Source organism: Leucoraja erinacea, chromosome 5, assembly GCF_028641065.1.
Source record: "Leucoraja erinacea ecotype New England chromosome 5, Leri_hhj_1, whole genome shotgun sequence".
Lineage (NCBI taxonomy): Eukaryota > Metazoa > Chordata > Chondrichthyes > Rajiformes > Rajidae > Leucoraja > Leucoraja erinaceus.
In genome coordinates, this window is record NC_073381.1 from 21,308,221 (window position 1) to 21,328,101 (window position 19,881).

At 41.7% G+C, this 19,881-nt stretch overlaps 1 protein-coding gene across 1 annotated transcript in view; it reads left to right on the forward strand.

Moving 5' to 3' along the window:
- The window catches only part of hmgcll1 (3-hydroxymethyl-3-methylglutaryl-CoA lyase-like 1), an 86,617-nt gene that overhangs the window by 7,783 nt on the left and 58,953 nt on the right, over nucleotides 1-19,881 (forward strand). Inside the window, exons 4-5 of the mRNA XM_055635221.1 lie at nucleotides 4,046-4,141; nucleotides 5,483-5,631. Coding sequence (XP_055491196.1) covers nucleotides 4,046-4,141; nucleotides 5,483-5,631 — 245 coding nt within the window. The remainder of the gene's footprint in view (nucleotides 1-4,045; nucleotides 4,142-5,482; nucleotides 5,632-19,881) is intronic.

Here is a 19,881-nt window from a genome sequence, read left to right on the forward strand (position 1 = left end):
CTCTCTGACAGAACTGTTGGTTGATGTCAGAGCTAGAACCAAGCAGAGAGGCGCCAGGGAGTGGGGATCCATTTATTAAACATCCCACATCTCTGCTCCTGTGGGCTGACAAGGAAGGAAATGGAATTAAGTTCAGTGGAGTACAGTGGCCTCACTAACGCAATGGCCATCATCAGACTGTGATAGCCGGCTTATATTAGCAGCTGCGACGGGGATCCAGGTGTGCGGCAGGAGCTGGGCTTGGTGTCGGAAACACTAACAGTCAGGAACGTGGGTGGGTATGTAGCAAGAAATGGGGTCCCAGGGTATATTTCCCACACCCTTTAAAACTGACTGGGTCCACTGGAAAATGTATTATACTATAGTGCAAAGTTAAAAAGAGTAAAATAAAATGGTGTGTTTGGGCATTAATGGGAGTAACATCCAACAGTTTGGAGAAACAGCCAGTTCAGCACCACCCAAGTGCTATAGGTGCCGGAATCTCAGAGTGTTACTGTGGCCTTTATTACACCAACATGTACAAGCTTTGCAGCAAATAAAACCTAATTACAAATTCTATCCATTGGGACAATGAATGACCTTAACTAGGTTGGAGGAAATGTTCAGGAGAGTTTCCTGTAGGTTTACAAAGTGTACGCCATTTAATGAATGCCATTTTAACCATCAATCTACCTCTGAGTTGTTTTCACATTTCTCACTCAGTTCTACCACATTCTCTTTCCTTGCCATAATGTTTACATTTTACTGTATTTATAAATTGTACATGAAAAGGGAAATTGCATGTGAACTGATCTGTGATTTATTTTAGCCCGTGGCTTAACAAGAAACATATTGGTGCTCACACAAACATTTCACACGTTTTGGAAGGATTCTGAATCATCTGTTTCAGTTCACATCAAGTGTATAAGATTTCAACACCATTCAATTTTTCTTATTTATTATTTTCTAAATATTAAAGTGATTTTTTTTTCTTGTGGGTTTGGAATCCTCGCACTGCACACAAAGGCAAACGCGTATTTTCCTAAACGAGAAGCAATACCCGCGATACTTGCGAATGGATTTCTTTTTACATTTAACTATAAGGAAAGTTTAATGAAAATACATTTGACCTCCACACCTCATCCTAGTAATATGAGTTTAATTGCATTTAAAATTTCAAAATGTATTGGGTTAGCAAGTTGGTATACTTAATTATTAAGTAACAATGTCAAAATCCTTTGCACATGTTTTCAAAGAGTTTCGCTCCTAAACTCCGCACCAAATAATTTACTAATCATTGACTTAATTGGCTGACATAGATCTACAGTTCAAGAATTTAACAGAGTGAAGATGTGCAAAATGTACCAGCCAACAACAAGAGGAGATCGCATGACGGAGCGATCAACTCGGACTTTTTTTCTCATGACAGGCAATCGAAGCCAATAGAAAAACCTCCAATGAAGCTGTTTCCTGAGAGCTGTGTTTCACTATGATTAAAGCCAGATGGGCTTTGTAATGGGAACTTTGGGGGGGTGGGGGCGTGGTGATGGTGGTTATTCACACTTAACATCGCAACCCTGTTATTGACACTGAACACGACTCCCTTGTGTGTTTAGCAGGTTGATAAAAGACTTGTGGCAGCATTATAAAGGGGAAATATACCGAGAGAGTCTACAACTAGTAACCACTGTCTGGATAGTGTTGATGAATAGACTATGTGAGTGCACCATATGTTGTTGTAGTGATAAAGATGTGTGTTTCTCAAGAATGGGGATGAGAGATGATTTTGCATCTTGGAAGCAAGGAGACAAATTAAAGAGCAGTGATAAAGTAGTTCAGCTAAAGTCTTTAATTTAAAAATAGATGAGAAGAAATCCGAGAATTAATTTTTGTAAGGTGATGAATATCTAGTCTGTCAACATCTGGAACATTATATATATTTTTGAAGCGACAAGATGACAAGCTACTTTCTTTGCTGAGCCAAGACCCGTTCACAGTCTGAAAGAGATTTTAGCTGATAGTCATTATAAAGTGACTGGGATGGGGTGTTGTGGAGGACAGCTGTCAGTGCCACTGACTCCTAGATCCAAGAAGCCAGGTTTGATTCTGACCTCGGCTGCTGTCTCTGTGGAGTTTGCGTGTTCTTCCTGTTATTGGGTTTCCTCCCGCATCCCAAAGATAGCAGGGAATTAAAAATGCAAGTTGCAAGCCAAGTGAAAGACAATAAGTTGCATGGCTACAGGAGTCGAGAGTCAAAAGTGTTTAATTGTCATATGTACAGAAACGGAATAATTATATTATTTGCAGCAACTTGACAGGTCAGTAAACACAATAGTCAATAGGTAACATAATAAAACTAAAACAGTTGAATAAACTGGTGGGATTAATCCATTGGGAGCATGCAGAGACTAGATTGGACAAATGGCCTCCTCCTTTGTCATAATATGCATGTGGGGTAACATCCATGTTTGAAAGTCAGAGAGTACACCGTGAACAAGGGCTTTAAAGCAAGATGTTGTTGACTTTGGAACCTGGGAAGAAATTGATCACTGTGGCTAGACAGAATTATTAAGTGATAAAACTGCTGTTAAAAATGGCAGGTGTTCAAATAATCCTTGGCAGAATTCCCAACGTGCGTAGTCTTCAAGGGCAAGAGTACTCTTGTGTGACTAATCATCCTTGTCAATAAAAATAGGTCGTGGCCAGTAGAAAATTAAAGTTTTATATAAGAAAATATAAAGAACAGAAAAGGATATTGAAATCGATTCTTATTCATAGAAATATTCTGCAGGTCTTCTAATGGTGGAAGTGAATGAAGTGAGAAATAAAAAGGCAGTCTATGACAAAAATAAATATGAAGAGAATGATCAAGGACACTGTAATAACTTTAAACTAAACAGACAAGATTAATTTGATGTATTTTAAGATACTAGTTTAGTTTATTCGTTTAGTTTATTGTCACATGCACGGTGAAAGGTTTGTGTTGTGTGCTACCCAGTCAGCAGAAAGATAGGACATGCTGGACGCTGGTGAGTCTTCACTCAAATATTCAGACAGTGTTGAGTAAATCACACATACTCACGGATCTGGTATAACAGTATTTATTGAGTAACGTATACAACACACTGCAGCATGTTAATCCTACCATGCAGCAGGACCAACTAACAGCACATGTTGGGCTGCGATAATATGAATGGTGTGGCAGTGGGCGGAGCTTATAATAATAATAAAGCACTACATTGGTTAGTAAGTAAAGTAACTAATCTACATCTTTCCTTGTAAGAATAAAAAGTGAAACACATCTACAATAAAGTGATATATATGTATAAGCACGTTACTAGGTGCTGACTTTGAACCAAACACTTAGAATAAAGAACATACCACAGTACCATGCAGGAACAGGCCCTTCAGCCCACAATGCCAATTTAAAATAATCCCATCTGCCTACCCATGTCCCTATGTTGCTTACCTGTTTTTTTAGTTTTTTTTAAATGTTAAATATTAAAAAAAAATGTTTTAATATATATATTTTTGTAATTAGAAGTACAATAATGTAGTACATAAGTATCTAATACATAATGAGATAATACAGTTCATGTGTATTATCTCATTATGTATTAGATACTTATGTAGTATATTATTGGAGTTCAAATTTAGTAGAATAGAACAGAAAATGAGACATGTGCTTACTTGTTCATATGCCTGTCTAAATAACTCTTGTCAATGAGAAGAATTTGAGCAGGTCACATTTAATGCACTATAACATTACTTAATCCAACTTCACAAACAATGGAGGGCCCATCGTGGGGGAGGGGGGAGAACAATGGACATTGGGGAGGGAGGGAGAACAAAGGGCAATGGGGACCTGGCGCGGAGGAACCGCTGTGGGGAGAGAACAAAAGGGAGTGCCGGCGTGCTTTGTAACTTTGTGAGTGCCGTAGGTGGCTGCTATTTGTGTACAATCGGTATATTGCAAAGACTTTCAAGTGACAATAAAGTTTTCCATTCCATTCAACATATTCGTATCACTAAATATTTGCATCATTTGCCCACTTGCTTTCGTCAGCTGGCAGATCACACAGAAGTCATGCAAGGAATAAAGAAGTGTCCACAAGTATCTTATCCTGTATTGACACCAAATCTCCATGGATTTCAGGCTGCTGTAAGTACATTTTATGTTGATCTGAATGTAACACTATTATTTCCCCAAGCAGAGTAGAAAATAACGAGGGACTATGGACGTAACTGGTAGCTGATGAGAAAGGAGTTGTTGAAAGTTAATTTTGGTTCAATAAGGGAGGCATGTCCAGCAGAACTGCTGCCTCACAGCTCCAGAGACTGGGTTCGACTCTGACCTTGGGTGTACTCTGTGTGGTGTTTGCATGTCCTCCCTGTGACTGCATGCGTTTCGTCTGGGTACTCTCGTTTCCACCCACATCCTAAGGATGTGTGTGTTTTTAGGTTAATTGTCCTCTGTAAATTGTCCTTAGAGTGTACAGGAAGTGGGATAACAGGAGATTATGATTGATGGTCGGCGTGTACTTGGTGGGCCAAAGGGCCTGTTTCCATGCTGCATCTTTTACTGAGGTACTGGAGTGCTTTGAATGCATCAAAAATCTGGAAGACAGAATGCCCCATCACATTTAAAGCCATAAACTTTGAAGAGCCATTACCTACAAGACTGAGCCAAGTGCTTGGAAGTGGGATTAAACTCATTTCAATTGAGTTCATTTATAGCTGGCAGAGACACGGGGTGAAAGACCTTCTTCTGCAATGTGAATCCCTATGAGTCTATTCCAGAAGTTGGTTTTGAATGTTAATGTTGAAGAAAAGGGTGGCACAGTGGGCAAAGGTAGAGTTGCTGCCTTATAGTGCCAGAGACCAGGGCTTGATTCTGACTACAGGAGATGTCAGTAAGGAGTTTGTACATTCTCCCTGTCACAGCGTGGGTTTTCTCTGGGTGCTCTGGTTTCCTCCCACACTCCCAAGGTGTGTAGGTTTGTAGGTTAATTGGTGTCTGTAAAATTATTCATAGTGCAAGTGCATGGGGTGATCGCTGGTCGGCACGGGCTCCGTGGGCCGAAGGGCCTGTTTCCACGCTGTATCTCTCAAGTCTAGAGAAAACAGACTAAAAAACAGTTTTTAACCCCACTGCTATAAAAGCACTAAATGTAGCCGCCAAGGAACGCAGGGGCGATACATACTAAGGGACTGTGGTACACTGTGAAATCGACAGAAGGATGGAGGGTTGGGTGTTTATGCGTGCTATTTTCTTGATATTTATTTTAGTTGTTTATCTTTTAATATTTTATCTTGTATGTATCGTTAGCTTTTAGAAATGTTTGAATGGTGCACTGACTGGCTGACATTTTTAAATTTCGTTGTACATGGTTCATGTTACAATGACAATAAAGAAACTATTCTATTCTATTCTATTCTAAGTCTAAGTCCAAAGTAAAGTGTAATTTAACGTGTGAAACAATGGCAAATAATTTAATTTCAGATGGAAGCCGGGGCAAAAGAAGTGGCAATTTTTGGAGCGGCCTCTGAAACCTTCAGTAGAAAGAACACAAATTGCTCCATTGAAGAGAGCATGCAGCGATTTGAAGAGGTGATCAGAGCCGCAAAACAAGGGAGGATTCCTGTACGAGGGTAGGCACCTTATCGTTAGCCTTTAACCATATAACCATACTAGACCAAGTGCAGACCCGTTGGGTCTGTTCCCCCAACGTGCGGTTGTGGGGGGGGAGGTGGCATGCAGCGTCACACACACTAACAACGCCCCCCCCCCCCGCACTCACGCTAATTACCCCCCTTGATATTATATTAATATTATTAATTTGCTCCTTTTACCCCATACCCACCCTATCTACTGACGCATAGCCCCCAACGCAGTCACATCTAGGGGGGGGGGGGGGGGGGGGGGGGGGGGGGGGGGAGGACAGGGGGCGGGGGGGGGTAGAGGGAGTGGGGGCAGAGAGAGAGGAGAGAGAGACACAGAGAGAGGGGGCTGAAGAGGGATAGGGGGGTGGAGGGAGGAGGAGAAGAGGGAGGGGAGGATGAGGGGAGAAAGGTGGGGGGAGAGAGGGGAGGAGAGGGGGGAGAGAGAGGGAGAGAGTGAAGGGGAGAGAGCGAGGGGAGGGGAGAGCTGAGAGGGGTGTGGAGGGGAGGGAGGGGGAGGGGGGGGGAGGGTGGAGGGGGAAAAGGGGGGGGGGTAGGGGGGGGAGGGGGGGGAGGGGGTTTTAGGGGAGGGATGGTGGGGAAGGGGGGAGGGAGGGGAGAGAGACCAGAGAGGGGGGGAGGGGGGACTGATTGAGAGAGTTTGTGTTGAGAGGGGGGTGAGGGGAGAGGGGAGAGGTGCTGTAATTGTATATTTAACCATATAACAATTACAGCACGGCTCTGAAACAGGCCATCTCGGCCCTACAAGTCCGTGCCGAACAAATTGTGCCGAACAATTATTTTCCCTTAGTCCCACCTGCCTGCATTCATACCATAACCCCTATTCCCTTCTCATCCATATGCCTATCCAATTTATTTTTAAATGATACCAATGAACCTGCCTCCACCACTTCCACTGGAAGCTCATTCCACACCACTACCACTCTCTGAGTAAAGAAGTTCCCCCTCATGTTACCCCTAAACTTCTGTCCCTTCATTCTGAAGTCATGTCCTCTTATTTGAATCTTCCCTATTCTCAAAGGGAAAAGCTTGTCCACATCAACTCTGTCTATCCCTCTCATCATTTTAAAGACCTCTATCAAGTCCCCCCCTTAACCTTCTGCGCTCCAGAGAATAAAGACCTAACTTATTCAACCTTTCTCTGTAACTTAGTTGTTGAAACCCAGGCAACATTCTAGTAAATCTCCTCTGCACTCTCTCTATTTTGTTGACATCCTTCCTATAATTGGGCGACCAAAATTGTACACCATACTCCAGATTTGGTCTCACCAATGCCTTGTACAATTTTAACATTACATGCCAGCTTCTATAATGCTCTGATTTATAAAGGCTAGCATACCAAAAGCTTTCTTTACCACCCTATCTATATGAGATTCCACCTTCAAGGAACCATGCACGGTTATTCCCAGATCCCTCTGTTCAACTGTATTCTTCAATTCCCTACCATTTACTATGTACGTCCTATTTTGATTTGGCCTGCCCTCACATTTATCAGCATTAAACTCCATCTGACATCTTTCAACCCATTCTTCCAAATGACCTAAATCACTCTGTAGACTTTGGAAATCCTCTTCATTATCCACAACACCCCCTATCTTGGTATAATCTGCATATTTACTAATCCAATTTACCACACCTTCATCCAGATCATTGATGTACATGACAAACAACAAAGGACCCAACACAGATCCCTGAGGCACCCCACTAGTCACCTGCCTCCAACCCGACAAACAGCCATCCACCATTAGCCTCTGACGTCTCCCATTCAGCCACTGTTGAATCCATTTCGCTACTCCTCCATTTATACCCAACATTTGAACCTTCTTAACCAACCTTCCATGAGGAACCTTGTCAAAGGCCTTACTAAAGTCCATAGAGACAACATCCACTGCTTTACCCTCGTCAATTTCCCTAGTAACCTCTTCAAAAAATTCAAGAAGATTAGTCAAACATGACCTTCCATTAATTTGCGCACCACTGAAGTCAAACTAACAGGTCTATAATTGCTAGGTTTACTCTTAGAACCCTTTTTAAACAATGGAACAACATGCGCAGTACGCCAATCCTCGGGGACTATTCCCGTTTCTAATGACATTTGAAATATTTCTGTCATAGCCCCGGCTATTTCTACACTAACTTCCCTCAATGTCCTATGGAATATCCTGTCAGGACCTGGAGACTTATCCACTTTTATATTTTTCAAAAGTGTCAGTACTTCTTTTACTTTGAAACTCATAGTATCCATAGCTACTCTACTAGTTTCCCTTACCTCACATAATTCAATATCCTTCTCCTCGGTGAATACCGAAGAAAATACATTGTTCAATATCACCCCCATCTCTTTTGGCTCTGTGGATAGCTGTCCACTCTGTCTCTCCAATGGACCAATTATATCCCTCGTTATCCTTTTGCTATTAATATAGCTGTAGAAACCCTTTGGATTTACTTTCACCTTACTTGCCAAAGCAACCTCATATCTTCTTTTAGCTTTTCTAATTTCTTTCTTAAGATTCTTTTTACATTCCTTATACTCCTCAAGCACCTCATTTACTTCATGCTGCCTATAATTATTGTAGATCTCCCTCTTTTTCCGAACAAGATGTCCAATTTCCCTTGAAAACCAGGGCTCTTTCCAATTTTTACTGTTTCCTTTCAACCGAACGGAACATAAAGATTCTGTACTCTTAAAAATTCGCCTTTAAATGTCCTCCATTTCTCTACTACATCCTTCCCATAAAACAAAATGTCCCAGTTCACTCCTTTTAAATCATTTCGCATCTCATCAAAGTTAGCCTTTCTCCAATCATAAATCTCAACCCTAGGTCCAGTTCTGACCCTCTCCATAATTATATTGAAACTAATGGTATTGTGATCACTGGACCCGAAGTGCTCCCCAACGCATACCTCCGCCACCTGTCCCGTCTCATTTCCTAACAGGAGGTCCAGCACTGCCCATCCTCTAGTAGGTACCTCTATGTATTGCTGCAAAAAACTATCCTGCACACATTTTACAAACTCCATTTTACATTCCATTTTACAAACTCCATTTTACATTTTACAAACTTCATTTTACACTACTTTACTGTGTATAATAGTCATTGAGTTGTTCAGCAAGATGTTCATCAGTTTATAGGTTCTGGGAGCAGAATTAAGCCATTTAGCCCATCAATTCTACTCCTCTATTTAGGTATGTTACAATACTTACCTTCAGCGGCACTGTAGTTCTGCCACGACTTTTGCACCTTTGAGGGGGGGGGGGGGTGATTAAAATGCAGTTTTCTCCTGCCTGTCCGAGATATATTTTCTCGGGCTGGCAGTTGATGCTGAAAAATCGTTCTGACTTGCGTTCTCGGAACTTTAAAAAAAATATCGCGGGACAATTTAATCGCTGGAGTAAAATAATCGCTGGAGTAAAATAAAAAGGTGACCTAACGCCGTCAACCCTGACAACGGGACAGATCTCACGTAGGGGACAAAAGATAAGGTAAGTTGTTTATCTATATTACTAAAAGTCTGATCTTGACTGCTTTTGGCCCACTGTGGTGCGATTTCTGAGAGAACAGCGCCACCTACAGCCGTCATTTTTGGCCACCTCGCTCAGAGCCCCATCCGCCTTCTGGGACGGGAGGATTTTTCCCATCGATGAAAAATCAGAGAGATATTAATGTTTTTTAAAAATTCCCCATTTTCTCTGCTGCCCCTGCTGGCGGCAGGGGGGAGGGGGAGGGACTATAAAACCCGGAGGTGTCATGCCTCAATCAGTCTCTGCCAGACCCAGGAAGCAAGAGGGTCACATCTCTCTGAGCTGTGAATAACCCTAAACACACGTCTACTCCACGGCGAGTCCCCTCGATGTGGCTGCTGCCAAATTGTTTGCCTTTTTATTTAAAGTTTGTGTACACAAAATGAATTTTGGTTGTCAGGTGGCTGCTGCCCAATTGTTTGCCTCGCCTTTTTTTAAAGGTTTGTGTTCACAAAATGAATTTTGGTTGTCAGGTGGCTGCTGCCCAATTGTTTGCCTCACCTTTTTAAAAAAAAGATTGTGTTCACAAAATGAATTTTGGTTGTTAGGTGGCTGCTACCCAATGTTTCGCCTCGCCTTTTTAAAAAAGTTTGTGTTCACAAATGAATTTTGGTTGTCGGGTGGCTGCAGCCAAATTGTTTGCCATGGCTTGGCTTTTAAAATCGTTGCAACAGTTGGCTGCCAACCCAAGAATCCATTTGGCCCACAATGTCTATATTAGCCCTCTGGAAACCAGTACCTTCAGCCTGCAAACACCCAGTCAATCGCACCAGAAAGCCCCCCCCCCCCCCCCTTGGTGACCAGCCCTCCCGTGTGATGCTGAGACCCAACGGGTCCCACTTAGTCTAGTTTTACATATAAACTTGCTTCTTAGGATGAGTTTAATCAAAATGTCCTTGGCAAAAATGTGATTATGGCCCTATACGGACCAGCAGCGTTTTTTCCTGCCGATATCGGGTTCAAATTCACCGCAACCGCAACGTTCCAATCATTCGCGTTCCACAAAAACCCACTCGCAAGATGATTTAAATGGCCATTAATTTACGGGAATTAAACATTAAATCCCTTCCATTTGGCCTATCAATTCATGACAATGAGATTTAAATATCATGTTATATTGTGAATTCTTGTGTGAATGTTATTTGGACACTTAGGCTATTTAAAAATGTAAATCTTTTCTTAAGAAATGGATAGATGTTTAGATCTAGTAATTGAATTTTGTAATTAGCTACAATTTGGTAACTAACTAATTATATGCTTTAATTTCAGGTTATCCAAGTAAGATTGTTTCATATTTGTTTCCGAATGCTTAAATCTATAATAACTGAAAATTTCTTTCAGTTCTCTTAATTTTTAACGAAGTTATGGGCTTTTGACTGTCCTCGATCACAGCTTTTGTGTGAAGTCAATGGAAAAGCAATAGGGACCAAGATGCTAATTTCCGAGTATGAAAATGGCCATAACTTATTTATTACTGAAGATATGAAAGTGAATTAGGTGTCAAATTAAACTTCTTTTTATGCTTTATCTGATGGGATAAATTGCAGACTTGATTTTTTAAATTTCTAAATCTCAGCATTCTCCTGTCTTCTCTCCATAGCCCCTGATACCCTTACCAATCATGAATCTGTCAATCTCCACTTTAAAAATATGCATTGACTGGGCCTCCACAGCCATCTGTGGCAATGAATTCCACCGATTCACCAAAGTTATCCCTTTGGCCCACCATGTCTGTGTCAACCATCGTATATCCACTGATCCCATGTACCAGCACTTGGTCTACATCTAACGATGCCTTGTTAGTCCAAGTGCATATCTAAGTTATTTTTAAATGTGAGAGTTCCTGCCTCCACCACTTTCTCAGGCAGCACATTCAAGATTGCAACCATCCTTTTTTGGGTAAGGCAGTCCTGAATTCAAGCTACCATATCACTACAGAGCCCATTCATCTTAAAATTTTGGATCAATTTACCGCAAGGGATCTTATTAAATACTTTGGTAAAGTCCATGTAGATATCCACTGTCTTACCTTATTCCATTACCCATATACAAGGTTTGGCAGAATGAGGGGTAACCTTGTTCATAATATAAGATCCTAAGGGGGCTTCACAGAGGGCTTGCTAAGAGTTACAAACAAGAGGACATAGCCACAAAATAAGGGTGCACTAGTTTAAAATGGAGGTGTGTGGAAAGGTATTTTCCCAAATGTTAGTGAGTCTCTGAAATTCTCTAACCGTAAGGATGATGGAGACTAGAACATTGGATATGTTTAAGGTAGAGGTATATAAATATTTGTAAGATCAGGGTCGGGTTTAGTTTAGTTTATTGTCACATGTATCGAGGTACAGTGAAAAGCTTTTGTTGCATGCTAACCAGTCTGCAAAAAGACAATATATGATTACAATCAAGCTATTTAGAGTGTATAGATACATAAGGGAATATCGTTTAGTGCAAGGTAAAGCCAGCAAGGTCCAATCAAAGATAGTTTGAGGGTCACCAAAGAGGTAGATAGTAGTTCAGCACTGCTCTCTAGCTGTGGTAGGAAGATTCAGTTGCCTGATAACAGCTGTCCCTGAATCTGGAGGGGTGCGTTTTCATACGTATAGATGGCTATGAGGAACTGACACAGAAGAGGAGGAAAGGCCAGCATATTCAGCTATGGTTATATTGGAATTCTCTTCCTCGGAAGGCAGTGGAGGCTGATTCTCTGGGTGCTTTCAAGAGAGAGTTATAGCTCTTAAAGATAGCGGCATCAAGAGGATATAACGGGGGCGGGGGGGGGGGGAGAAGGTGCTGACTCAAAGAGTCGAATGGCCTACTCCTGCACTTATTGTCTATTGAATGGTGGGGCAGGCTTTAGGGGGGGGGGGGTGGGGGGGGTTGGGGGGGGGGGGGGGGGGGGGGGGAATAAGGAGCAAGCCATTTAGAACGGAGATGAGGAAACACTTTTTCTCACGTGAGTCTGTGGAATTCTCTGCCTCAGAGGGTGGTGGAAGCGGGTTCTCTGGATGCTTTGACGAGAGAGCTAGTTAGGGCTCTTAAAAATAGCGGAGTCAGTGGATATGGGGAGAAGGCAGGAACGGGGTACTGATTGGGGATGATCAGCCATGATCACATTGAATGGCGATGCTGGCTCGAAGGGCCGAATGGCCTACTCCTGCACCTATTGTCTATTGTCCTCTTTTCTAGCTTTCTTCCACCCTCCCACAATCCATCTGATTGTGGCACAGTGGGGTAGCGGTAGAGATGTTGCCTTGCAGTGCCTAAGACCCAGGTTCGATCCTGACCTTGGGTGCTGCCTGTATAGAAGTTTGTACTTTCTCCTTGTGACCATGTGGGTTTTCTCTGGGTGTTCTAGTTTCTTCTCACATTCTAAAGACATGCAGGTTTGTAGGTTAATCAGCTTTTTTAAATTGTCCCTTGTGAATAGAATGGAACTAGCATACGGTGTGCTCGGTGGGCCAAAGGGCCTGTTTCCATGATGCATCTCTAAATTAAACTAAAAAAAACTAAAGCTCCTGACCCAAAACATCATCCATTCATGTTTTCCAGGGATGCTGCTTGACCCGCTGAGTGACTCCAGCATTTTGTGTCTTATTCTATGCTGTGATTGCACTTTGTCGTTAGAAAATGTTCTGGGCAGAAGTTATCACTCAATAAACACCACATAGACAGATTAACAGGTTATTTGTCATATTGCTGTTTTTAGGCACCCATGCTGGTTAATTTATTTCCTACTTTCCAACCGTAACTACACTTCAATGGCAATTCATTATCTGTAAAACATTTTCGGCTGTCAAGAGTCCATGAAAGATCCCACAGAATGGCAAGATTTTCTTTGTTCTCATACTTGACCTCAGACTAAATCCTTAGTATATCTTGGCACAGGGAACCTTAAGACTTAATCTTACTTTACACATTGTAGACAAGAGATGCATTGTCCATTAAAATTCTAGATCCTGTGTGGATAGGCATTTATGAATTCCTTTTTAAAGACGTACAGAACCCTAGAATGTTAGAAAGTTCTTTGCAGCATAATAATCAATGCAGCAAAAATAACAGATGTATAGATGTCATTTATTGTACGCTGCATGACCTCACTCTCAAGTTTATTGAACTCTACCTATTGACTTTGGTTAGAGTTCAGTAAAGTAAGGAAATAACGGCATACAACAAAACTAACTCTCTTACCGTGTTATTTTTCTTTGTTACTTTATTTTTGCTGCTCTTTTTAGTAATAACTGTGGCACCAAGTAGTCTTATTGACACTTATCAATATTGCCAATAATACACAATAAATTATAACCTCAAAATCATATCATATAAAATAACATTCAGATGAGCTTAAAAACAGTTTTGTCCGTGACTGGAATGAACTGTAAAGAGGAAAGTTTGGGTACGGTATACAATTTTCGCAAGTCCCAGTAATGTTGACAGCCTATTATTGTGAAAAACGGACACACAGTAAATAGACGTGTAGAAACATAAAATATTTACATCAGATGGCAAGTAGTTGACTTCAGGTAGTGCATAGTTCTCTCTTTGCTTTTAAACTCAGCATAAACAATGGCAACATTCCCATTACTATATCAATGAACCTTAAGAGTTCATTTTTTAATGTAAAAAGGCAGTGTTGGATTGTTCCCTGTACATTGCACATGCAGTTGAGCCGTGAGTAGTGCTCAACTTCTTGAGTTAAAATGGAAAGTTTTCTAAAAGCTCAAAGCTGAGGCTTGTAACAGCCATTTCAATATTAAAACAGGATGGATTCATTTCGTCATTCGAGTCCAGCATGTGATTGTGGTAGAATTGGCATGTAAATTAAATCTTTGGAATTCTTTCTCATAACAAAAATCAGAAATGCACGAACATCTGGTAAACTTTTTTAAGCCAGGTCCGGTAAAATGACAAGTAATATTTGTGCTACAAAAATTCCAGGCGTCACTAACCAGAAGAATCGAACCATCTTGGCATTGCCATCATCCAAAGCCCATTCCACCATCAAACTGATACTAGTGGTCAGTGATGGTGCAGGTAGACAAAAATGCTGGAGAAACTTAGCGGGTGAGGCAGCATCTATGGAGGAAAGGAATAGGTGACGTTTCGGGTTGAGACCCTTCTTCAGACGTGATGGTGTAGGGGTGGTTTGTGGTTGAGGTGGTCACAATTGAGCATTTCACACTAAGGGTGGTGGGTGTATGGAACAAGCTGACAGAGGAGGTAGGTAGTTGAGGCTGGGACTATCCTAATGTTTAAGAAACAGTTAGACAGGTACATGGATAGGCCAGATTTGGAGGGATATGGACCATACGCGGGAGGTGGGACAAGAGTAGCAGGAACATGTTGGCCAGTGTGGGCAAGTTTGGCCGAAGGGCCTGTTTCCACACTGTATCACTCTATGACATGCACCTTATTAAACTAGCTAACTAAATACTGTATCCACAGCCAGGTCAGTGATGGTCTTCCCGATCCTCCGAAGTGCTTCTATTTATCTATCTGGTCACATCAACAACATGATGGAGGTCCAACCATGCTCAAGAAGCAGAGCCATCCAGGACAAAGCAGTCCCCTTCATTAGTAGCCCATCACCACCCTAAGGTTTCCTTCTCTCCACCCCTGAGGTATTGTGCCATCATTATATGCAACTTGCTAAGGCTACTTCGACTGCCTCAGCAGCACCCTCTATTTTCCCGAGACACAATTGACATGATCATCACCATCTACACATTCCCCTCCACATGGAAATGTATGGCTGATCCTTCAGTATTGTTGGGTCATAAATCCTCGAACATCCTGACTCATAAAACTGGGTTTAAAGGACGCAGCGTACCGCCATCTTGATTTGGTCTATGTTTAGGAATTTATTGCCACAGACAGCAATGAATATTGTTAAGGCGGAGATTGACTGATTCTTGATTAGTACGGGTGTCAGGGATTATGGGGAGTAGGCAGGAGAATGTAGTTGGGAGGGAGAGATTGATCAGCCATGATTGAATGGTGGAATAGACTTGATGGGCCAAATGGCCTAATTCTGTCCCTTTAACGTATGATCTTGAACTTATTTACCAAGGTAAAGTTGAAAGCTTTTTGTTGCATTCTATCCAAACAGATCAGATAAACCATATATAGGTACAATCACATCAGACCTGTGTACAATAGACAGAGCTCTCATCTGCTGCCGTGTGCTGGCCCTGTAGCTCCGACAAGATTAAGAAACCCTAGGATTACAATGACACTGCCTTAACATTGAAAGTTCGCCGTAGCAATGCTCTAACGGAGAGCTTCACATCTAACAATCTGTCTCTCTCAAAGGGAAGGCTTCTGCACAGTATGAACCAGTATGGCACCCCTCCCACACCCCCCCCCCCCCCCCCCCCCCCACCCCCACACACACACACACCCACGCGCACATACACTTGCACCAAAACCCAGGTGCTCTTCACTTGAAAGTCAGCCCTCATTGACCACGCTTGCAAAGGAGTTGGCACTGATACCTGTACAACCAGTCCCTAAAAAGCACCCGCACATCAGATGAAGATCAGAGGAATTTGGAGTCATTTAAGAGAATTTACTGGGCTGCATACTCGACTTATTAAAGAGCAAATAATAGACAATTATAGACAACATCTGTGTGTAGCTGCTCTTATTTCTTGGCCAAATAATTGTTGAATACTCCCAGCTATGATTTGTACATGCGGTTACCCAACTTTGTCCTATCTAGCTGCATTTTATCTACAATTAGTACCCTGTTAAAAATGTGCAGTTTGTTAATATGTGGTCAATGTTTATGATAAGTCTCTCTGGAAATATCGTATCAGTTCTGTGTGAGACAATTTGTAATCTGACAGAAAGTATTTAAACAAATGCTTGTGCTAATAAAGTATTTAAATAAACATTATGGCCAAGTACCAGGAAAACATTAAATAAACAAATCTAGACTTGACCTTTAAGAAGTGTACATATTTCTGAAAATTATGTTTGTTATTTATAAAAATAAATTGCTTATTTACCTTTAATTTTGAAACCTTATGAAAGGATATTTATGATCTGAAGAAGGGTCTGGACCTGAAATGTCACCTATTTCTTCTCTCCAGAGATGCTATCTGATCCGCTGAGATAGTCCAGCTTTTTGTGTCTATCTTCAGTTTAAACCAGCCTATATGATCTTCTCTCCTTGATCATCGTTACTGGCTTTAATTTGTTCTTTTGCATGCGTTTCATTAATTTGTTCTATGTACCTTTTCATATCTCTCGTTTCCCCCTCCCCTTGGCTCTCAGTCTGAAGAAGGTTCTCAAACTGTAATATCACCTTATCAGTATTCCTTTTCTCCAGAGATGCTGCCTGACCCGCTGAGTTATTCCAGCATCTTGTATCTATACGATCTTTGGATCTTTTATTATCTTTGAGCTGACCTTAAATATAGTGGTCAAAGTATAATATGACATCAAACTTTATGTGCAGTTAAAGGTTCAGCACTTTTTTTATTCAGGTACGTAAGAGGATTACAGCTATTTGTAATTATGATTTAACAGCAGTTTTGACTGGATTCATAAGGAATAGGAGTAGAATTAGGCCATCGGCCCATCAAGTCTACTCCGCCATTCAATCATGGCTGATCTATCTCTCCCTCCCAACCCCATTCTTCTGCCTTCTCCCCATTACTTCTGACACCTGTACCAATCAAAAATCTATCTCTGTCTTAAAAATATCCACTGACTTGGCCTTCACAGCCTTCTGTGGCAAAGAATTCAACAGATTCACCACCTTCTGATTAAAGAGTATTGACTTTTTAAATAGTGGTATTTGGAGTGTAGCCAGACTAACATTTATTGCCGAGCACTAGTTGCCCTTTGAAGGAGGTGAATGCCTTCTGGATCACTGCAGTCTGCAGATGAAGGTCCTCCCAAGGCACTGATGGGTCTGGAGCCCCCAGAAATACACCGAGAGGCGACAGAGGAATGATGATGTGTTACCAAGTCCAGATGGTATACAACTTGGTAAAATAAACAGATATTGCGTGTTTCCATGTGCTTGCCATCTTGGTTCTTGTATGGATCAGGGACCTGGGGGCTGCTTTTCTACTGGCCACGGGGACTAAATGTAATAGCAAGGAACCGCAATGCAAAAAGACACAAATGCTGGAGTAGCTCAACAGGTCAGGCAGCATCCCTGGAGAACATGGACAGGCGTTGTTTCGTGTCACAGTCCTTCTTCAGACTAGTTGCAGGGATGGGGGAAAGAAAGCTGGAAAAGAGGAGGAAGAGTGGGGAAAAAAATGTAATATGTTTTATCAATGGTGCACACTGCAATCTTGTGGATGATTAGTGTGAATACATTGTATTGTACACTACGTGATATTGGTATTGGCAAAACTTTATGCCGACCAATCCCAACAGGATTTTAAAATACGTTTTGTTCAGATAGCTCAGTTTATTGTCACGTGTGCAGTGAAAAGCGTTTTATTGTGTGCCATCCAGTCAAAGAAAAGACTATACATGATTACAATCAAGCCATCAACAGTGTACAGATAACGTTTTTAAGTATTTAACTTATGTTTTGGCCTGTAGATATGAAGTTGATTTGATCTATGATATAAATCAACTTCTAAACACTATGCTATGTTAGATTCCATCTACTGAATAACACTGTATGATACACAGTTGTTATTTTTCACTGATGAATAGTTTTATTTAGTGACTTTAGTGTTGTAAATAACTTATAAACTAGTTGCGAGGTAATGCTCACAAATGGAATTCCAAACACAGAAGCGTCACAGACGTTGCTGGCTCACCAGATAATCGGCGTTGCAGAACAAAGTAAACAGTTTTATTTTGTTGGAATAAAAGGTAAACGGAAAGAAAGATTTTCTCTCAAAAGGTCAGCTTTCAGAAATGATTATTCAATGAACAGAGGTCCTGTAAATTCGTTACACCCTGGCAATTGGGAGAGGATGGTGGCTTTAATAAACAAAACAGCAAGTTTTCTTACAGCAAAATTACAATTTCCACAGTTAGATTTGAGATCCATTCGAGATTAAAAAAATCAAATTGCTAATTTGCCAACTCTTGACACGCTGAGCATTTCCTGTATTTTTGTTACTACGTTATTAAGTTTGGGTTTCTTTGACACAAAGCCAAATATTTTCCCACTTCAAAACTTCCTTCCTTTCTTTAATTTCCCCTTGCTCACATAATTGACAGGACAGCACAGAGCTAATGTGTTGCAAGTGTTCCCAAAACAGAATATTAGTAACTTGTTTCTTGGTTATTTGTAAAATTATAAACCTTAGTCTGATTGCTGCCCATTTAATAATATTCAGAATATCTCGTTAAACTTTAAAAGTGTAATCATCAAAATAGTAAAAAGCTCCTCCTTAGTTGCTTTACTGAGTACCTAGCTTTTCCATACCAGTAACCATTTAACCTTGTAACAATTACAGCACGGAAACAGGCTTTCTTGGCCCTTCTAGTCCATGCCAAACACTGAAGCCCCTGTCCCACTTAGGAAACCTGAACGGAAATCTCTGGAGACATTGCGCCCCACCCAAGGTTTCCGTGCGGTTCCCGAAGGTTGCAGGTGGTTGCCGGAGGTTGCAGGTAGTGGAAGCAGGTAGGGAGACTGACAAAAACCTCCGGGAACCTCCAGGAACTGCACAGAAACCTTGGGTGGGGCGCAAAGTCACCTTAGGTTTCTGTTCAGGTTTCCTAAGTGGGACAGGGGCATTACTCTCACCTAGTCCCATTTCGAAACATAGAAGCATAGAAAATAGGTGCAGGAGTAGGTCATTCGTCCCTTCGAGCCTGCACCACCATTCAATATGATCATGGTTGATCATCCAACTCAGTATCCCATCCCTGCCTTCTCTCCATACCCCCTGAACCCTTTAGCCACAAGGGCCACATCTAACTCCCTCTTAAATATAGCCAATGAACTGGCCTCAACTACCTTCTGTGCCAGAGAATTCCACAGATTCACCACACTCTTTGTAAAAAATGATTTTCTCATCTCGGTCCTGAAAGACTTCCCTCTTATCCTTAAACTGTGACCCCCTAGTTCTGGACTTCTCCAACATCGGGAATAATCTTCCTGCATCTAACCTGTCCAACCCCTTAAGAATTTTGTAAGTTTCTATAAGATACCCCCTCAATCTTCTAAATTCTAGCGTGTACAAGCCAAGTCTATCCAGTCTTTCTTCATATGAAAGTCCTGCCATCCCAGGAATCAGTCTGGTGAACCTTCTCCGTACTCCCTCTATGGCAAGAATGTCTTTCCTCAGATTAGGAGAACAAAACTGTACGCAATACTCCAGGTGTGGTCTCACCAAGACCCTGTACAACTGCAGTAGAACCTCCCTGCTCTTATACTCAAATCCTTTTGTTATGAATGCTAACATACCATTTGCTTTCTTCACTGCCTGCTGCACCTGCATGTCTACTTTCAATGGCTGGTGTACCATGACACCCAGGTCTCGTTGCATCTCCCCTTTTCCTAATCGGCCACCATTCACATAATAGTCTACTTTCCTGTTTTTGCCACCTGTGGATAACCTCACATTTATCCACATTATACTGCATCTGCCATGCATTTGCCCACTAACCCAACCTATCCAAGTCACCTTGCAGCCTCCTAGCATCCTCTTCACAGCTAACACTGCCCCCCAGCTTCGTGTCATCCGCAAACTTGGAGATGTTGCATT